The sequence below is a fragment of the Gouania willdenowi genome, chromosome 11, assembly GCF_900634775.1.
Source record: "Gouania willdenowi chromosome 11, fGouWil2.1, whole genome shotgun sequence".
Lineage (NCBI taxonomy): Eukaryota > Metazoa > Chordata > Actinopteri > Blenniiformes > Gobiesocidae > Gouania > Gouania willdenowi.
The window spans coordinates 21,763,658-21,786,345 of NC_041054.1; the positions used below are offsets into that span (position 1 = coordinate 21,763,658).

Here is a 22,688-nt window from a genome sequence, read left to right on the forward strand (position 1 = left end):
ATCTTAAAACAGATTTAAATCAATACGAAATTAACAATAGCTCAGATAAACATTATTTCCCTTGTTATATTGTATTTCAAAGCATCAGTCATATACAGTGGATTTAAAAGTCTACACACCCCTGTTCAAATGTCAGGTTTTTATGATATATATTAAAAAAAAATGACACCAAGATAAATAATTTCACAACTTTTTCTAACTATTCTTTGACCTATAACCTGTACAATGCAATTGAAAAACCAACTGAAACCTTTAAAGGGGAAAAAATAAAAATAAAAAACTCAAGATAACCTGCTTGCATAAACATGCACACCCTTAAACTAATACTTTGTTGCAGCACCTTTGGCTGTTATTACAGTACTCAGCTTTTTGGGTAAGAGTCTATCAGTGTGACACATCTTGATGAGGCAATATTTGCCCACTCTTCTTTACAAAACCACTCCATATCTGACAGATTGCGAGGGCATCTTCTGTGCACAGCCCTCTTCAGATCACCCCACAGATGTTCAGTTGGGTTCCGGTCTGGATTCTGGCTGTGGGCCGTTCCAAAACCTCAGTCTTATTCTGGTGAAGCCATTCTTTTGTTGATTTGGCTGTGTGTTTAGGGTCATTGTCATGTTGGATGATAAAGGTCCTCTTCAGCTTTCTAACAGGAGCCCAAAGATTTTGTGCCAATACTGCCTGGTATTTGGAAATGTTCATAATTCCCTCCACCCTGATTAAGGCCTAAGTCCCAGCTGAAGAAAAACAGCCCCAAAGCATGATGCTGCCACCACCATGCTTCACTGTATGTATGGTGTTCTTTTGGTGATGAGCAGTGTTGTTTTTGCACCAAATACACCTTTTGGAATTATGGCCAAATATTTCAACTTTGGTTTGATCGAACCATAACACATTTTCTCACATGCTTTTGGGAGACTTCAAATGTGTTTTTGCAAAATGAAGCCGGGCTTAAAGTTTTTTTTTTGTAAGATAAGACTTGTCTTGCCACCCTACCCCATAGCCCAGACATATGAAGAGGATGGGAGATTGTTGTCACATGTACTACAGAGCCAGTACTTGCCAGAAATTCCTGCAGCTCCTTCAATGTGCTGTCGGCCTTTTGGCAGCTTCCCTGACCAGTTTCCTTCTCGTCTTGTCATCAATTTTGGACGGATGCCCTGTTCTTGGTAAAGTCACTGTTGTGCCATATTTTCTTAACTTGACGATGACTGTCTTCACTGTGTTCCATGTAATATTTAATTCCTTGGAAATTATTTTGTACCCTTCACCTGACTGATATCTTTGAACAATGAGATCCCTCTGATGCTTTGGACGCTCTCTGAGGACCATGGCTTGTGTTGGAAGATGTGGCTACAAAAATGTCAGGAAAAGCTACTAGAACAGCTTTATTTTTAACAACTTTATTTGTGGTTAATCAGAGGCACTTGAAATAGTGACAGGTGTATGCTGACTCCAATTTAACATGAGTTTAAATGTGATTCTGTTTTTTTATTTTTACTTCACCTCCCTGAAATGTTTCAGTTGGTTTTTCAATTGCATTGTATAGGTTATAGGTTACATTAAAGATGGAAAAAGTTGTTAACTTATTTATCTTGGTGTCATTTTTTTTTTTAAATCACAAAAACCTAACATTTGAACAGGGGTGTGTACACTTTTTATATCCACTATACATTTGTGGTTTTGTTTTTGTATGTCCAGCTGTCAAATCCAGTACACAACTCTTTATTTTTTGCAATAAACAATTTTTACAAAGCCAAAAAACAAAAAGGAAACATCTTTGGTTCCTTGTGGTGGTGACGGTTTACAGGAATCCTTCCGGTGAGATAAAAGCTCGAGCTATAGCTGAAAACATCATGTTTCTGATACTACACAGTACTTGGAGTGTGTGGATGAGAAAACATTTGATTTCAAAACAAAAAGAAGCTGTTGTGTGTTTACATACACGCGGGACAAAAATCCATTACATTCTTAGCTATGTACTCACTACTTCAAACCACTACAAATTAGACACACACACACAAGCATGTGTATGTTCTGTTTGGAACCTGATTATAAGCAATGAGTGAGCAACAATCAGCAGCACACACACCAACACAAAGGCATTTTTAAAGCAGAATCATGTCAACTAAAGGTTGCGTAATGAGACATGTAGAGGGGCCGCATAGTACGGAACATTGGAAACATGATCAAATGTTATTAAAAAAAAAAAATAATAATAATCTGCATTTGTAACAATTATAAGGATCCGTTAAAGAAAAAAATATCAAAACATGATGAAAACTTATTTTTTAGCAACATTTGATCCTGAAGAGCGACTGTCTGCTTATTAAAGCAATACTGACTATGGAGGATTAATAATCAGCCCTCTACTGATTCAGGTGGGATGGTGAACAGCTATTGGTGCAGAACAGCAGCCCTTTAGGACCAGGATTAGACATTATTCCTAATCTGACATTTGGGAAACTTTACCACTAACTGTTGTTAAAACTATGACGCACCATATAATCTCTGAAGAGCGTTGTTTTTAAGTGAAGCGCTTCATTTTTATGAACAGGTTCTTATTATCGTGTCTGTTGTCCGTCAGTCACGACATCCACACGTCTAATCTTTTTATACCTGCACATTCACTACAGGCTTCATTACCTTCTGTGAGAATTAACAAAAAATCATATTTAGGCAGGATGAAATTACCTCTGTGTATCTTCTCTTACAAAAACAAGATCCTGGTGTCAAATTATAAACAAAAATGTTGTAGCTTGTTAATCAGAAAAGGTTAAGCGATCCTAGAAAAAAAGAGCTGAGGGGCCAGAATAAACTCCACCCCCCAGGAAAAAAAAACTGCTCTAACAGAGTTATTGTTTATTAGAAAACAGAAAATATTGATTCTAAAGTTAAAACAGCTGAACAAACTCGTAATCCTTGCTATTGTTGTTCTCAAATGTTCACCTGTTTTTTGTTTTATTTTGTCTAGTGAAGTATTAAAAAAAACTACGTTAATTTCCATGAGTCATGAGTGGACACTAAAAAAGCTGCTGTTTATTGTTTCCTGAGGCTGATGCAAAGCCTTTGTTATTCTGCTGAATAAGAAAACCTACGAGGGCAGCAGTACATTCACAGTATGATGTGCACGTAGATGTGGAACCAGTCCTGTACTGGGAGGACTTCCTATTGTTGATCAGACATTTGGCCTCAACCACTAAAGTGAGAATCTCTTCCACACTCTGGCGTCCTATGAGCGGTGGACTATAGTGGCTTAGAGGCTGGTGCTTCGATGTCGGGGAAGACTTCAGGCTTTAATCGTGTACTGGTTCGGTTTTGGTCAGTGGGTCAGAGTCCAGTTGTGGCTCACAGTGATGCTGGCAGCAGGACGAGCTGTGTGGGACAGCACAGGAGTCTGTGGGGGGAGGAGAAGGGGAGTCGGTCCCTGTGTCAGCAGCAGCAGCACCGGTGATGGTACCGCTGCCCTGCTGCTCGCTCAGATTCTGGACCTTCTTGTTCAACTCGTTTCGCTCCACTTTAAGCGCCCGCCGCAGTTTCTCCAAACGCTGGACTTTACCCTGGAGGGCCTCAAAGTCTCGGTCCCTCGTGGCTTTCTGGAAACAAAAACACACACAGTCAGTGCTCAGAAGCTACCTTTGATCATTTCAACCAAAGATGAGCTCAAACTGTGAACTTTAACCGCTTTCATTTGGGAAGAAATGCCTTCCATCGACTCCACCCACCTCCACTGGGAAGAGTTGAACCAGAAGCAGACAGAACTTTACTCATCTTAAGATGCACGTTTTGGGTTAATATCACACATTTACAAGCTATTCATCCCTAGAAAGTCTTGAAAGTGAGACAAACAAACACGTGTCCAACTCCTCACATTATGTTCAAAATCTTGCACTACGTGGTTTGGTTGAACTCGTGAAAAAGGATCAAACAAATCCTTGAGCTTTAACCCATCCACGGTGCACGTTCCCCTCAGGTCACTACACAGAACACATCCTCACCTCCTCAGACATCTCCAGCAGAGTCTTGTTGCTGCTCTCCCACCTGGAGCGATACATGGTCGTCTCCTTCTCCAGCTTCTTGATCTTCTTGGTCATCTGCGAACATGCTGATACAGTCAGAAACAAGAGGAACACACACAAAAACACACATCGTACTCCTTACAAAGAGATCCCTCACCTTCTCCATTTCCTGTTTGAAAGTGGTGAAGACTTCATTGCTCTTGGACAACGTGGACTGAAACTCTTCAAACTTCTCAGTGTACAACGACAGCTGGAATCCAAAGTTCACTTTAGAAAACGGTGATTTAAAGTTAACCTGCTGATGAATTCAACCTGAGTTAATGAACATGTGTGTGACCTGCTGTTTGAGGTGAACTTCCTGCTGCTTCATCAGCTCACACATCCTCTGAGACTCGATAGCTTCTTTTAGCAGCTGTGGATTGGCATAAAGACAGTTGGCGTTAGCATCCATCTGCACTTAAGGAGCCACCAGAGCTATTTCACCTTTAACCCACTGGTTCACAAACCATTTACATCAACTCTGGGACTGGTTGCCATCGGCGGAGTCAGACATGTTGTCCGCGAGTCGCACTATCAACAGCTGATGGGATTAGGCGCACCGATGACGTAGACGGCAGCGCGGATTGATGGACACGGAAGAGAAAATAGTGCCGATTAAAACTGGAGGTATGAATTTTTTTTGTAGGCGGTTTTGTGATGTAAATGAATCAAGCTTTCAAACGCATCTCTCTTTTTCTATTAAAAACGCACAGTCATGTGGCCCCGGAAACTAACCGGGACTACTTTCTTGACCAACTTCAAACGGCCAGAACTCGGACCAGGGAGGTGACCACTGAGTGAAACAATGTGTATGCACTATAGTGATGATGAGGATTGCATACAACGTGATGTCTAAAATAGGTGAACTATCTCTTTAAATTTTCCCTAAATTAAATAAAAATTAGTTACAAAATCATGGAAATTTAAGATCCTGCAGGAACTGATATCTGTCACTTATTGCTTGGATATTATCGGTGCCTTAAATACTTTAACGTGGAAGTTCAAACACGGGCACAAGAATGATAAAATTGCTCGTTTTACTGCCTATAATCTGCGGACCACTTGGCAGAATATTCCTTTTAATTACTTTATTTTTGACATACATTTTTGCTTAATTATGGTTTTTTTTATTTATTAGTATTTATTTTGTTTTCTCACAAAACTAATATTTTCTGAAAAAATTGATTAATATTGCGAAAAAAAAACAGAATTTAAAAAAAATTCTGTGGAAAACACAGAATTTGGAAAAAATAAATAAAACGGTATTTGGAAAAATAATAAATAAAATGCATATGCATTTAAATGTAGAAACTATTTTTTACTGATTAGCCTCAAATTCCTTAACTTCTATCAAATACAGGTTACAAACTGCCAATGTGTTACCATGGAGACTTAACACTGAATGTATTGCAGAATTAGCGTGTGTGTTTGTGTGTGTGGGTTGGTGCTTTCTTACAAAGTCTTTTTCTTTGTCGTGGCGCTCCTCGGCTTCCTTCAGCAGCTCCTGTGCCTGGTGCAGTTTGGCGTCCACCAGCTGTTGCTGGAGGTCCTTGTGCTTCACCACTTTGTCGATGTGCTGGTGTGGGGTTACACCAGTTAAAGGGGAAGTTATATGAAAAATGCACTTTATAATAGTTTTGGCTACAGTGACATACATTCCTTGAGCCTTATTCAAAGGGTTGCAAAAGTTTGTGGCGTAGAGTCGGCGTCTACAGACACGCCTACTCATGCATATGCATGAAGGCCCAAAAACAACCTGTCTTTAGAAGCAGTCTGACTTTTCAGAGGTGAGGTGCTCACCTCTTCTCTCAGTTTGTACTGCTCGTACAGTTTCTTGAGTTTCTCGCCCAGCTCTGCGTTCTCCTGTCGGAGGCTGGCGTTTCTTTCGTTGTGCTGCTCCATCTGAGCCTGGATGTCATTTAGTGTCGACTGGAAATGAGACGTCACTTCCTTTCTTTTCTCTTCTTCCAGCCGGGTTCTTTGTACTCCTTCATCCTGCAGAGACGACAACCATACAGCTGTAACTTTGTCCATATTTGATACATGCAACAAACCATGAGTTAAATATATATAATCTAAAATTTGTGGATGGGAAAAAAAAGCGCTCATAAGAGTCAGTCTCCAGGACAGAAGATGATGACAGGTTACAGTGATGAAGCCTGTTTGAGTGATGTATTCATTTCGAACATGTAAAATGATGACAGAATTATTAAGCACCAGCCACTTTTCTCCAAAAATCACATACCCATAACAAAAAACATTTTTCAAAGCTTCTACATGACCTACATGGCTAGTCTTCAGATAAGTAGGACCCTTAGTGGTTACAGATGATGGAAAAGTTTGGAAATGTATGATACTGAGTAACAATAAATTATGTTTTAACTAAAGAAACCTGTAGACCAACCAAAAAACAAACAAGTGTGTAACTGTAATGTGTCAAATTGATTCCAATCATTATTAGTCTTATGTTTGACCACTGAGTGTTGTAATTTAGCTTGAAATAAACACACATTATCCATTTTCATTCAGGTTTCTGCTGTGACGTGCGTAATGCTGGTTTTCGTTCCACTCTTTGATGCCGTTACGCATGGCTCTTATTCAGCAATGCTTGACACTGCGTTGTAAAGCTCAGAGCCTGTAGAAATTGGTGACACGATGGGGGTGGGGTTTAGCCCTAGCCAATCCAAGCTGGATAAAGGAGGGACCATTTTACGCACGAGCTCATTGGACAGATTTCTTGACTGAGAAATGCCTGGATATCTGTAATGGTGGTAGCTATCTGATGACACGATTTGGATTTATCAAAAATATGGAGTTTTAATGCACATTGGAGCAACTTTTGATAAGAAACAACAAAGGTAAGACACAATTTGTCATCATTGCTGACTTCTTCCGCTGTGTATTTTCTGATTTAGTGGTGCTGTTTTGGTACGAAACATACCCGACCTGTATATCAGTGGATTCAACTCGGCCTAGTTTCACGTAGTATCTTGTGATAGAGTTCTGCGTTTCTTTTGTGAAGCACAGGACTGAAAAAGTCTGAGCTTGCGGAGTTGTCGACTTTTCCCTCTTTAAACATAATGGCCTAGTGTGTGTGCTGTGGCCTTTTGTTCTGACTTTGGTTTGGCTACAGTTTTAGATGAGATTCTTAGGATTAGGGACAAGTTTAGAATGTGTGATTTCATTCATTCTTTAAAACATTTAGACTCGTGAGAGTCAAAGAGGCTGGAGCTGGCCCAGTGGGCGGGGCTGAAGAGGCTTAGTACGGTAAGACTAGTGAACGATAGAGAATGTGGAATTAAATGTGATACAGAATGTGCTTTGCTTTGGCGAGGACTGAAATGCTTCTAGACACTTTGGTTTGGACGTGTTTGATGTGAGATTTGTACCTTGAGTGAACGGTTGTGTCTCTGGAGTTCACGGCAGAGACTCTCCAGTTTGCTGCGAGCCAGGATGGCTTTGCTGTGCTCGTTCCTCAGGCCGTCTTTCTCCTGAACCAGCTGACTCTGCTTCTTCTGCAGACCCTTCATCAGCTTCTGGGTGTTGCGGTGCTCTTCCAGCTGCAAAACACACACCCACCATGTTACATCTGAAGCACAGACTGCACAGAGGGCATTGGATTAATAATCACTGTTGGTGGACTATAAACTCGTTTTTACGGACCACACAAGCACTTCAGGTTTTCATACAGAGAGCAATACATTAGCAGGGTTCTCACAAGAATGTTTTCACAGCATAGGGGCTGTGGTGCGGAAATGAGCGCCACTGGCGTGGAAAGTTTTGAAATTTATAATTTTATAATATAATTCTTCCAAAATTAGTGAAGTAAAGCTAAAGTTGTTTTTTTAAATCTATGTTACTGCCTTACTTTTAGGGTTAAGCGACTCGATTCGATTTTGATTCATCAACGATTATTACGATATTAACGATTATCACAATTTTTTATGCATCTTTTTTTTTTCCTCACTTTGTGGCTATTACATACCTTAAAACAAGGTATACTGTATGTGTCGGTATCCATTCATTTAAGTAGCTGAACAAATGTGTCACTATTATCTTTATTTATATCAAATCACCAAATCCAACAGTAATCATATTACAAAAGAAATACATATATTTAAAAATAACTACAGTATTAGCTTGTTCAACTAATTCAAAATGATATAAGTTGTCCGCACTCCTCGGAGCTGATTACGGTTATGTAAGCAGAGGATGCACACAGGCAGCATCGGGGGCAGCTAAAGGGCTGCAGGGTTCCTTGGGTAAAAACGAAAGGGTCCGAGCCAATTGCCTGTATTAAATAGGTACACCTGATGAATGCGTTTCTCGGTTATGCAAATATGCAAAAAAGAAAGTTAAAACAACCCATGCACACATGGTAGTCTCTTTTGTGTCCAAGTGTGCAACAATTATTACGACGATACCGATTAAAAAAAGAAAAAACTACATCACTCCGTAGGGGAGCAAAATTACAACGTCGGGGGCCCCTACGCTCAACAGCGCTGGCAAGAACCCTGATTAGGTTGGCATGATGTCACATTAGGGCAGTGCTTCTCAAAGTGTCCAATTAGGAGGAGATTTTCAATTTAAAAACCTTTCTTTATTGACAATAAAGATCAAGACAAAGCGCCTACACACAAAAAGTAATAATGAGAAGCCTAAAAATGTAGCAGAAATGTTAAGTAGATTAAATTATTAGGCTGCATTAGATATGGAGGGGGAACAAAATGTAACGTGGAACTAAAGTACAACAATTATGATAACATGTACTTCACATGGAGTGGAACAATAAACAAACTTAAAATAATTTCTGTTTTTGTTTTCTTAAGCTTTTTGGCACAGATTGTAAATAATGTTTGGTTATTTCCAGGATTTTTGACTGCTGCACTTTTACATTTGTTTTTATGCAGGTGATTAGTTTAATTTTGTTTTTGATTAAACAAGACATATGATGTTACTTGTTCCCTGTTAGTTCAATAAATTAAAAAATACATACATTTTTCAGGATTATTTGGGGGGCAATGGGCGCAGGTGAAAGTTCATCTTCATTCCAAGTGGGAAATACCCACAAAAGTTTGAGAACCACTACATTAGGGTGAAAACGTCAGTTCAGCTGATACCAAACTGAAATAACATTGTTTTGATGTTTGGTTTCCAGTTTTCTGTGTGACTGGTTTCATTGGTGGTCCTAATACAACTTCAGTTTCCTCTACTGGCTTTGTTTTTTTAAACTAACGTACATTTGTCCCAACCCATTTTCTGTCTAAGCATAAAGCAAAGGTGGACAAAGGCCTTCGATGGTGCTGTATTAGATGTGGTGCTGTGGTGGGCGTGGCTTACCAGGTCAGCGTACTTCCTGCAGAGGCCTGCCAGCTTCTCCTCTGGAGTGCTCAGAGTGTTCAGAGTCTGCATGAGGATGGTGATCTCTTTGCCTGCTCCCAAACACCAAGAATAAAACCACAGCTTGAATGGCATGATTAGAAAATTACTTCTGCAATTATTTAGAACATCTTGGACTAATTTGAAAAGACAAACTGACTTAAGTGACAGAAACTTGTCCTTACCGAGCCCTTTGACTTTTTTCTTGTCGTGGGACTTTTTCTGCTCTTTCTGGTCACTGCGGGTCACTTTGCCTGCTGCTGACTCGCCCTTTTCCCTTTCAGAGGTCAGACCGTTGAGCTCCAAGCGGTGCGACTGGCCGTTGGGCAAGGCACTGGCATCATCTGAGAGAGTCTGACGGCAGTAGGTGCTGAGGATGTCCTCCAACTGCCGACTCAGCTCCTCTGCCATGTCACGCTGGGAAAGATCCGCCTCCCCGTCTAAAAGTCAAAAATGTGATTAAATGACAAATATGACATGTGACTGAAGACTGTTAGAGGTTGTGTGTCACAGGCGTGAGTGCGCCAACATGACAAAGGTAAGAAAATGACATCATCAGGTCTGTTAGATCACATCTAACAGACATAGGCTTGAACAGACTGGGGTGTAATGGTGTATTATGCAACCACTTTAGAATAAGCACAAAGAAAACACATTAACACTCAGCTCTGTAATGATGATGCCAAGCAGGCATTTTCAATTACCCATGTTCAATTACAATTCAATCACAATTACAGTGACAAGCATTTTTTCTGATTAAAATTAAATTACAATTATCTTTTATCCTCAGAAAGTTAAATACAATTACTTTCTCAATTACTAAAGTTTAATTAAAATGAATCGCAATTCCTGAGCCTGAAATAAATAGCCTAATAAAAGTTAACCGTCCTCTTGTGTTAGCTTTCTGTTAGCATCTCTTATGCTAACGGGTCCGAAATCAGTTGTAAAATACTTAGGCTCCTTTTGAACTGCTTTATTTACTTACTTAAAAACAGATTGTCAATGCTTTTAATGACAAAACGTTTGTTTCTGTCTTTGTCTTTTTTGTTTTTCGTTTTTATTTTGTTTCTTCAACACAGTCAACAGAAAGAAGGAGAAAGAAACAACCATCGATGTATATCATTTAGCTATGTATACAGTATATATATAAGTAACAGATTCCTACATAAAACTAACTTTACTTTTCTTTCATAGTGAGTCAATCATCTCTCTTCAACTACTGTCTGCATACACAATCAAAAGACAAGGGAAGCTGGCTCAACTGACTGATTATTGATTTTAGCGACAGTGCTACGGCGCATGTGGCCACTTGTCGTGGAAGTTACAGGTCTAGCGCCCCTAGTGGCCAAAAGTTACACGATGTTGCTTTAAGCGCGCGGTTGATCTTTATCTTTATCTTAACATAATGTTATCAACATAGATCTGTTCCATGTGCTGGTTAACAAACTTACCCTTTTTGATACCAAAGCAAGATACTGGATTGTGGAATAATTGAGAGTTAACTATCTGTTGATTTGGAGTATGAAATATTTATTAATAAAAAAACAAATAGGTATAGGGTTTGCCTCTGTAATATGAAATGAGTGCATACAAAGTAGTAAATTTTAAAAATTATTTTTGTGTAGGTGTGTATTGCAATAAATGCACGGTTGTCACAAAATGATATATATATACACAGACATTTATTTTTTGCATTATTTGAAAAAAGGCCACTCAAATGTACTTGTTGAATGTTCACATTTCTTTTGTGTGTATTAATGAAAAAGCTAACTTAATTGAATGTTATGATTTATTTTGGGCATATACTGTAAGCATTGTTGCTTCTGCCTGTTTCAGTCTCATTATATATTTTTAAATTTTGATTTAGGTTTGAATATTTTGTGTTAAACTGAAACAAATTGAAACTGAAAGTGAACACTACATGTGCTCATGTCGCTTTAAAGCATCATAAACACACATTTATACACAGGTTGCACACATCACTAAAAGCATTGTACCTTTGCTGACGGTCTCATCAGTGTGATGCGGTGAGTCGGTCTGCGGCGTCTGTTGCTCTGAGTTGTTTGAACTGTTGCTGTCCAGACTGTCTTTGACAGATGCTAAAGCCTTGGTTTCAGGGACAGTGGGAGGGGCCTCATCAGGGCCCTGAGGGACAGACTCTTCAATGTCTTGATTTTTCATCTCTGAAAACTGTTGTGAAGGAAAAAATTAAAGACGGACAAGTAACAGTTCACTCAGCACTCAAAGTTTTTATTGGAACTTCAATAAAGCCTTAAAAAATGTAAAACATTTCTGTTTCATTTTCAAGCTCCGTCCTAAAATTAGAACCATTGAAAAGTCAAAATTGAACTTAAACTCTCTTTGAAGTCTGGATTTCATCACAACTTTTTTTTTCATAATTTAATCATCTTTTATTTCTATTTTAAACACTGTATTTCAAAATATTCATACATTATTAAATCACTATTTGTTAATTGCATTCAGGGTTCAGGAGTATGTTGACTATTAGGGGGTGTTGAAAAAAATCAATTCTGCGATATATCGCACGATTCTCGGATCGATTCAAAATGCATCCATATCAATTTTTTTTAATGTATTTTTTTAACCTTTATTTAACCAGGAAAGTCTTTTCCACTGCAGGAGAGATTTTAACTGCACAAAGAAGTGTGCTGAAACCTGGGCATGTTGACCAGCTTGTTTTTTCAATAAAATCTAAAAATAAAGTACTAACCTTCTGCATTTATTTGTTGTTCTAAGCATATCACTCAGTTAAGTTGCACTAAAGTCAAAGTTGGTTTAAAAGCCACAGGCTGATTGTATGTTATTTTTTTATTTTAAGTTGTTGGCACATGGCATGTTAAAGCCAATGTTTGGAGTGTAAAATATGCCAATAAAATATATTTCATATATAATGTTCTCATGAAGGTGTACACATTTACAGATTAGTTGTTTCTTAAGTCATATGTTTAAAAAAAAAATTGCCATATACTTTAATATCGGGATATATCGAATCGTATCGCCAGATGCCAGCCAATACACACCCCTATTATTTATAAATGAGAAAGCAGGGTAGACCCTGGAAAGGATGCCAGTTCATTGCAAGGCCAACACAACTGCTTTGTAGAAATGCAAAAAAAAATAAAATAAACTGCAAAGCAGCAAATATGTTTCCACGGAATTTCTTTTAACAAAAACTGTAAGGTTGAATGACTAGTTGCGGTCGATTTATTATTATTTTTTTTCTGCATCTTAGTGATTTTGAGCCGGTGTAGTGAAAAATAATCCTACGCGTGAAAGCCTCCTAAAGGCACATGCGCACCAATAGCGTAGTAAATATTTACATGTATACGTACAATATTTTTATACCTTAATTTTTCCTACTATGATAAACCCTAATTCTAAACCAAACCCTAAAAATTAAAAGAAAGATTATTACCTTTTTTACAAAATGATGGAAGTGCATGCGCAGTTCGCCAGGTGCGCATGCCCACTGTCTACCGTAGAGAAACTTTCACGGTAGGTTTATTCTTCACTATACGGGCAATATTCTATTATCTTAATTCCATTTTATGTTTCATTTAATCAGAAAACTTTTTTCAGTAAATATACTTCGATCTTTTGACATGTTTTGACTGCCAGCTATCGGTCTTCCTCAGAGGCATCTATTGACCGCTTAAATATATATATATTGTATATATAAAAAGAAGGTTGTCGGAATAAATGAAACCTTAAGATATATGATTCCATTCTTTTGTTGAGTTGAGCTCAGCTTCTCCAGTCAAAAGCACTGTGACAGAAAACTAAAAAAAAAAACTTAACAGAAGTGCAAGATGTGAAACCAGACATGGGGAGAACATGCAAACACAAAAGGATTCCTTTTCAAAGGTGCTGCACTTCACTATTATATTGTTTTATAAAATTTAAAAAAAATATCGACTTCCCTAGCACTTTTACCAAACGTAAATTACAACATCAGTGTAAATAAGCTGAAGCATCTCCATTTATTGTAAGTGAAAACATATATTATGTGGCCTCTTTTATCTTAATTAAACTTAAAGAAAGTATACATTAAACTGACAACAGAGCAGCTGCCAGAATAAAAATAAATACATTATCTAGACTTTTTTTTAACCTTTAGCTACATGTTAGCATCGACTTATCAAAACAGAAACTAAGAATGTATGCTGATAAATGACAGTCAGACCTTATTTGAATATTAGCACACAAACATTGTGATTATGTGTGCGGTTCCCTTTGTGAGTGACTCTGGTCGGCAGCATGTTTATCTCACACATTGGTAACATTTAAGAAAAAAACAAAAAAACAATTCTTCACCTCAAGCCTGAACCTGACGTTAGCACGAGCTACCGTAAATCTCATAGCCGCTCATTAGCTTAAACCAACACTCGTTAGCCGTTGTTAGCTCAGGTACAGGCGATATAACGAATAGCAATGTGTTCCCTAATTTTAATGAGTAATGTAAAGTAATTTACCTGTAGACTGAAGAGGGAATGAATGACAGTGTGTGTGAGTGTGTACAGTAGCAGCTTTCATCCACAGCATGAGACGGAACACCTTACTTCCGGTAACAACTTCAGATTTTCTTCTTCGCGGGTGGCGTAAAGTCAAGCTTGTCTCCGCCCTCTACAGGACGGTCAGCAGATGACGTCAGTGCCCAATCCTTTCATAGGCCTGATAGTTTTGGATCCTTTCAACGCATGCGCGAAACGTGTCTCCATCTGTGGTATTTGAAAATAATTCGAAATTAAATTTTTAGTGAATTCCGATTTATTTTAGTTTTTTATCTTATTTTCTGTTTGGTTTTTGATTGTCAATGTTGTGTATTGTGTTTTTATTCTTTTCTTTTTTTTTCATTAAAAACACTACAATACAGTCACTAAAATGTGTACTATTAACATATTTAACAAACGTCGTATGGTCAGTTTACATTCAAATATCACGTCCCAGCAGACACACACATATACATCACCACATATACTTAGTGAAAATATGGATTATTATTCATTGTTTCTTTTTTTTTTTTTAAACATACTTTAATGAAATGTCCAATAGCTCTTATTTACCCATAATAAAATATACTTTCTCACAGCCTATTAGTTGGAACAAACAGTTTCAGAACATCTGATTTCAACTTAATCTAAATCTAACAATAACACAAGCAAGTACGAAAGCCATTAGACAAATCAGATATAAATAACTGGGATAATCAGATTAACACTAAAAAAGAGTTTGACCAAAATGCATAACAAATATGAATATTTCTATTTTAAATACTAAACTTAATACACATTAAACAACTCATATAGATATACCTAATAAATCAAATAAGCAGACACGATAGACCCCTAAATGATAAATAAGAATAATAATGAATAAATCAAAAATCTTGGACATAATTTGTATTGCTTCATATCAGCAGTAAATGTCATCTTTAACTAATTATAACTCATCGTTTGATTTCCAAATGTAAAACATCTTCTAATTAGAAGAATACTGTTAGATTTAAATGTTTGAAAACTGTGCTTGACCTATATAATTTGTGTATGTCTTCATCTTTGATGAGCTCATGTTTGACCCTGACAATCACAAATGTTTTACGTATCATAACAAAAGACACATGTTCCAGCCAGGGGAAAAAAAACAATAGATAACAACATAGAATAAAAATGCAGGGAAAACTATGTTCGAGGCCCAGAACTGAGCCGACCCTGACCTCTGATTATGTCTCTCTGTGTGCAATCTCAGGTACTGAATACAAGAGTATCTCAAAACTCTGTTGTACTATCAACATATTTAATAAACGTTGTATGGTCGGTTTATATTCAAATATCACGACCCAGCAGCCATTGGCATTATATCTGTGTATAATATGCCAGCAGCTGTCGTAAGGATTGCAAGTGTTGGAAGTGACGTAGTCTATGTGTATGCGTTAAAAGGATCTAAAAAGATCAGGCCCATGAAAGCACTGCAGGCACTGACAAGGACATCTACATCACCACATGTACTTAGCCACATGTGTCCACTCAATTTGTCCCCGGGGGCCACACACAGGGGCGGACTGGGACAAAAATTCAGCCCTGGCATTTTCTGTCCAGACCAGTCCACTACATTATCAGCGACACCATGTAGAAGCCGTTATTGAGTCAGTGATGCTCAACATGTAGATCTTTTTGTCTTCATTTTAATTCTCCCAGAAAACCATTAAAAGTGGAAACTTTTTAACCCCTTTTTCATCTATTTCCTTTGACCATTTTGTCAATAAATATCCCTTTTGCCCCATTAGGGATTATGTAAATAGATCCACTGGGTCTCTTGCACGCACAGCGCACCTGTTTGTGTTTGGCGTTTGCTTGTTACCTTGTGCCCTAAGGATGTAAGCTTGTAATCAGAGGGTCATCGGTTCAAATCTCACCCAGGCCATCAATGTGGGATGTTGAGCAAATCCCTAAACCACGATCCAACTGTTCACTGCAAGCCCACCACTACCCCTGGAGAAAAATGGTTAAAATGCAAATAAAAATTTCACTACGGTGATTAATTAAATTTACATTATTATTATTATTAGTATTAAAACAAACCTAAAAATGTCAATTGTATGAGGAAAAAATTAGGTTTTACTGTCGGTTCAGATTGGACTCGGATAAAAAAATGAGGTCCCCACTCTAACTGCAAGAACTCTGCATGCCTACGTGGAACCAAACAGTAGTTTGGTCCACCGCACTTGTCTTCTTTCAATGTCCAAGCCGTTTTCTTCTTCTTCTTCTTCTTCTTCTTTATTTCCTGCAGAGTGGACTCTCCTCCATGCCATCAATGACACACATTCAGCGTCATTTGACGGCACGTTCGCAGAACTACTCTGACAATTCAGACCCAAAATTTCAGTACAAAATATATCACACAGCATGTTGAAGGCAATATGGAGATGTGTGTGTGGGCTCATCAAGGCCGCGGGAAGTGGGGGGTGCTCGAGGTGCTCGCTAGTGGCGAGGGAGATGCAGCCTTTTTGAAATTATTATTATTTTTTAACTATTATACAACATGAGCTACTAAATAAAGGTGAAAACAGTTCTCATGTGTGTTCTTCTGTGTTACAGCGGACAACAAAAGGTTTGTTGTGCGTTTTTCCCGATAGACGTGATACGTTTAGTTACTGTCCAATCAGAGCCTTCACTCCAGATTTAAAGCGGAATTAACTAAAGCTGAATAACCGGTTTTCCATGTAAACCTGTTTTGGGAATTACCATTTCCATGTAAACACGAAGCAGAAACCTTTAATTTAATTAAACAGTCACATCTTTCCCCTGTAAAATAAATAAAGACCTGTTTATTTAATTTTTTTACTGATTTATTCTTTATTTTGTTATTGTACACAATCAGATACAACAGGAAATAGGGATTATCTAAAAAAGAAGACAAATTAGCGTCCAGCATAGGGCTATGCCGAAAGACACACAGGCCTCTAAAGAAGCTTTACTCATATCAGAACTGTAGTTACCACATTTGTGTAAACAAGCCACCACTTTAATCTGATAGGCCAAATTTTAAATTAACAATTTTGCAAATGATCTCGTAATCCCATCCCCCTTTGTTTGATGGAATCTTTCCAGTCTTACATGTGGTCAATATGGTATACTTTGCCATCCAATGGCTACAGAAGTTACAGTTGATGTGTTGAAGAAGGGGTGTCAAAAAACTCATTTTAGTTCAAGGGCCAAATATGGACCAGTTCGATCACAAGTAGGCTGCAGGTTTTAGGCGGGAAAATAAACAATTTCAACATTAATTTGCCCAAGTTTGCACTTGCTATAAATTAGACGTGAAGTATGGAGGGCATCAACAAGATTTAAGCAGTAAGTGACAGATCCTTTAATGTCCTTTTGCTTTATTCTTTTGACCATTTTGTTTTTAATTTGGGGAGATTTTGTGGATTAATTTGAGGAAAAGAGAATTTAATTTTAGAGTTCTTTCAACTGAATTATTTGGTAATTTATACAATGATTCATGTTTTATCTGTCATTTACAATTTCTCATGCGGGCCTAATTGGATGATCTGGAGGGGCAGATTTGGTGCCCGGGCCTTGACTTTGACACATGTCAGATCAGAGGTTCCCAAACTTTTCACAGTCCCGTACCCCTTCAGACTTTTAACATGAAGCCATGTACCCCCCTACTCCTGCAAACTTAAAAACATGTCATATACAATGTAGCTAGACAGCCATGTTGAATAGTAGTAGTAGAATATTATACATTTCATATTTGCATTTCCTGAAGAAAATGCCAGTGAGGATGCAGGTGCTGGCCTGCGTCATTGAACATTGCATTAGCCTGGTGTTAGCATTAACCTATTATCATTTGCTATCATCTTATCTAAAAAAACCGACTTCATTTTGCAACAATTACGATACAAAAACTTTGACTACAATAATAAATCAGGCAAATATTTAGCAAATCAGCTCAAACATAGTAAAGAAAATTCCTTTATAGCAGCAATTTCTGATAACGCAGGTCAAACTTTAAACTTACCTCAGGACATTAATAACATCTTTCATGATTATTATCAAAACTTATACTCATCAAATTTAAACCCTGACCCTGAAGATATTAAAACCTTTCTTAATAAACTAAACCTACCACAGCTCACTATAGATCAGAAAACCACCTTAGACTCACCATTAACCTTACAAGAATTACAAAATGCTTTAGATAGCATGTCAACAGGCAAAGCACCAGGTCCAGATGGGTTCCCTGCTGAATTCCTTAAACATTTCTGGTCAATGCTGGCTCCACTATTTTTCAGAGTAGTAACAGAGATAAAAAATAAAGGGCATGTTGGAGGTCACATGAATACAGCGAACATTAAATTGTTACTTAAACCAGACAAAAACCCCATATTACCCTCAAGCTATCGTCCATCTCACTTATTAACACAGACTTAAAAATTATTTCCAAAGCACTCACATCCAGGTTAGAGAAAGTAGTACAGTCAATTATACACCAAGACCAGACAGGTTTTATTAAAAATAGACACTCCACAGACAATGTGAGAAGACTGTTTAATGTGATCAACATGGCACAGAACTCTAAAAAGAAAACAATAATCTTGTCACTCGATGCAGAAAAAAGCATTTGATAGAGTAAACTGGTCATTCCTCCTAACTGTCCTTGGCAAATTTGGCTTCGGAGAATCATTCATACAATGGATCTCCACCCTGTACAATAACCTAAGGCCTCAGTAACCACAAACAAAATAACATCCCAAAGCTTCACACTGCAGAGGGGAACCAGACAAGGCTGTCCACTCTCACCTTTGCTTTTGCAATATTCGTTGAACCTCTCGCAGCAGCTGTACGTCAGAACTCTGTTATTAAAGGAATCCACTCATCCATCTCAGAACACAAAATTAATCTCTACGCGGATGACATTTTACTCTATTTGGAAGAACCGCAATCCTCTTTAGAGGAAGTATTTAATCTAATAAACAGCTTCTCTAAATTATCAGACTATTCCATTAACTGGACAAAATCATCAATCCTCCCTTTGACAAAAAACTCTTGGAATCCTGCACACCAAAATCCACAACACCCCTCCACCACAAATACAATTAAATATCTAGGCTTAAATATATCACCAAACTTAAATGAATTAATTAAACTAAATCATGATCCGATGTTGGACAAAGTCACAGAAGATCTGCGGAGATGGAACAATCTCCCCATCTCACTACTTGGCAGGATAGCCTCAGTTAAAATGAAAATCTTACCAAAAATAAACTACTTGTTCTCAATGATACCACTAAAACCACCAAAACAATGGTTTCAAAGATTAGATTCTACAACTACAAAATTCTATACTAGAAATAAAAAACCTAAAATAAGCCTTTCTACCCTTCAAAAAACAAAGACGAGGGTGGTTTAGAAGCCCCTATTTCATGCATTATTACTTAGCAAAACCAAATACTATATTTAACAGAATGGCTAAATCCAAAAGAATACTACAACACCTGGCTAGAAATAGAACAGTTAGACTGCAAACACATTAAACTCTCTGATCTCCCTTTTATCACTGCGACCCTCAAACATCACAACTGCTTTAAAAACCCACTAATTGCCTCCACACTGACTGCATGGTGGAAAGCCCTGGACATCACAAATGGCCAATTAAAAACTAGTATACTCTCCTCCAATCTGGCACAACCCCGACTTTAAAAATAAAAAAACACCACTCTATCTGAAGACATGGGAAGAGAGTGGAATCACTCATCTCCAAGACCTTTTTGAAAATGACAAGATCAGGTCATATAACAATCTAACCCCAAGCATTCGATATAATAAAAGTAACTTTCTACAGTACTTACAAGTAACAGAGACAATAAAGAAAACCACTCCACTAGACTTAACTACGTTACAACCTCCAGAACTGGCTATATATATGAAAAAAATCTCAACAAAATCAAAAAAAACTCTCAAAAATATACAGAGCGCTTTCGAACACTAACTGTAATTACTTACCAATCGCGAAGTGGGAGGCCGAACTCTCAATCACCCCGAGCACTGATTTCTGGGCAGAAATTTGTTGTAATACTTTTAAGATGACAAAAAACACAAACCTTCAGCTAATTCAATACAAGGTCCTCCACAGATCCCACATTACCCAACAGAAAATGCATAAAATGGGCTTCTCAGCAACAGACATCTGCTCTCAGTGCACCCAGAATACAGCGGATTCCTATTTACATGCCTTATTGCTTTGCTCCCCAGTTCAACACTTTTGGATTCTAATCACTGAAAAACTGTCCTCCATTTTGGACTACAGAATTCCTTTATCTCCAAATCTTTGTTTGATTGGAGACCTGACAATGCTTCAACCTCCAGCAAACCAATCACAATCAATCCTTGCGGCACTAGCCATAGCAAAAAAAACAATATTACTAAATTGGAAAGACAAAAAATCCTTAAACATAAACCAATGGCAAAATCTCCTCACAGAATTTATTTCCATGGAAAAGATATCTGCTCTCAGAAAACAAAAAAAAATAACGTGCTTTGAGGAGCGTTGGACTCCTTTTTTAATTGCATTAAATCTAAATTTTTAAAAGCCTGATGATCTAGCCTGCAAGCGACTGCCAGCACCACTCTTTACTAACGCACTAGCCCAACTGTACGCCCGGGGCCGCCTTGGGCCTCTGGGGTGGTCTTGGTCAGGATGGCTGGGGTGGGTTGCCGGGGTGCCTTGTTGCCTCAGCACGGGTGTGCATTCCTTCTGGGTGTTCACGGGGTCCCGGGGCTGTTTGATTTGGCGCCGTTGCCCCTTGCATGCGCATCTGGTTGGTCTCTGGGGCTGGGGCCCTGCGTGCTCCCCTGCCGCTCCTTCCCCTTGCTCCCTGTCCCCCTGTCCTCGTCCTCCCCCCCCTCCTCCTCCTTTGCTCTTGCGCCCGCCATCCTGTGGGGTTGGGTTTGGGGGGCTCCCGTTGGCCTGGGGCACTGGTGGGGGGGCTGTGGCTCCCGCCTGGGGGACGGGCGTTGCCGTGCCGGGTGGGTTTGGCTGGGGGGTGGTCTCGTTGGGGGCCTGGGGTGGTGGGGTACCTTGGCTCCGGTCCGGGGGGATCCGGGGTGGGGTAGCTTTGGGGGTGGCCTGCTGCCCGGGGTCGGCGATTGCCTCCTGGGTTGCTGGGTGGCGGGGTGGTGGCTGTGGGTTGCTCCGTCGGCCCTTGCGGGTCCGTGGCTTGGCTCCCTGGGCGCACCTTTGCTAGGGATGTCGCTTGCGCGACGAGCCAGGCGGGGGCCCCTCGGGGGCTCTTTGCACGACCGCAATGGCCGGGGTGGGGACGTTATGGCTAGGGGGTGGGGTGAGGGGGTGCTATGGGGCCTCCCCGGGGGTCGTATTGGGCGGGTGTGCGGGGGGCGCGGCGCGTGGTTCCTGGCCCGGTGGAATCCGCGTTGGGATTGGCTGGTCTGCTGGCTGGGTGCACCGGGCGCCGTGGGCGCGATTCCGGGGCGGGGGTGCCCCGGGGGGCGGATCCTTGGGCTACGTGTCCGGGGAGGTGCTCTCCGGCCATCTGCCCGGGGACCGGCCGCGGCTCGTGGCGGCGCTGCGCAGCCTTGGGCGGGGCGGGGCTGGTGGCCTTGGGCCCGTTGTTGTTTGGGGTGTGCTGGCGTCGGGGGGGGTGTCTCGTGCCGGTGCGTGGGTCGTCGGGGATTGCCCTCCGTGGGGGGGGGGGGGGGCTCTATTGGCGCCGTTGGTGTGGGGGGGCAGTTCCGGGCTGGGGGTGCTTCGGTACTCTGGCTTGCCGGTCCGTGGCTGGCGGGATGGCCCTGCTTGGCGGTGGATGGCGTCCTCTCTCGTCGGGGGGGCCGGGGCCGCCTCCCGGTGGAGGAGTGTTGTATCGTGGCGCCGGGTGGGCCTTGCTGGGCCCTGGTGCGGGCATGGGCCTCCCCCCTGCTCGGCCGCTCCCCTTGGTGGCGGGGTGGTGGCGTTGCTCCGGGCCGGCGGGCGGCGGGGGTCGCCCCCTGGGGCGCCGGGGGATGTTGTTGGTGCCTGGCTGTGCCCGGGGGTGGGGGGTGTCGCCGTGCTCCGCGGGGCCGGCGCGGTCTTGGGGGTGCCGTGGGGGGGGGTCTCCGGCTGTGCTGTTCCGGGGCCGCAGTGCCACTTGCCCGTCTGCGCCATCTACCCTCTCGCGTGGCCCGCCACGCGGACGGGCCCGGCTCACACTGGACAGGCCTCCTACATGTTCACTTCACCCCACTCCCAGCTGGTCTGGCTCACTCACAAAATGCCCCCACACACCAATACCCAACCCTTGGGGGGCTGGATGGTGGGGCTGGGGGTGGAGGGGGCCGCCACCTGTGTTACTATGTAGTGGCTGGGGGCGGCCCTCCCACCTCTAGTTGCCCTACTAATCCCTCCAATTTTAATCGCATCTCAACATGTCACCCCCCGGAGGGTGTATCATCATTTACACCCTCCGGCCTATTACACCACATACACATAATCCACAGAGGCTGGAGGGGGAGCACCGCTCCCCTCCATCCCCCTTCTTTTAATTACACCCCATACATTCACCAAACACACACATTCACACAGGGGATCGGGAAGTGCCTCTCCATTGGGGAATGGAGAGGCACCATAACAGGGTGGTGGGTTGGTACACATATTTGGGCCTCTCCGGTGGGGGCCTGGCCCCTCTGTTGATGGCTGGGCCACTGCATAGAGTAAAAGCACATCAAGATGGTG

General features: G+C 40.7%; 1 protein-coding gene across 1 annotated transcript; it reads right to left on the reverse strand.

Annotated features, from left to right (window-relative positions):
• Positions 1–1,709: 1,709 nt before the first annotated feature.
• On the reverse strand, positions 1,710–14,082 carry txlna (taxilin alpha). Its single transcript, XM_028461098.1, has 11 exons — positions 13,931–14,082; positions 11,435–11,627; positions 9,623–9,877; positions 9,399–9,490; positions 7,448–7,618; positions 5,859–6,053; positions 5,515–5,634; positions 4,357–4,431; positions 4,177–4,269; positions 3,999–4,094; positions 1,710–3,596 (listed from the first exon to the last, which is right to left on the reverse strand). Exons 2-11 carry the CDS (start codon positions 11,616–11,618, stop codon positions 3,297–3,299), a joined length of 1,581 nt encoding a protein of 526 aa, XP_028316899.1. The 5' UTR covers positions 11,619–11,627; positions 13,931–14,082; the 3' UTR covers positions 1,710–3,296.
• Positions 14,083–22,688: the final 8,606 nt, after the last annotated feature.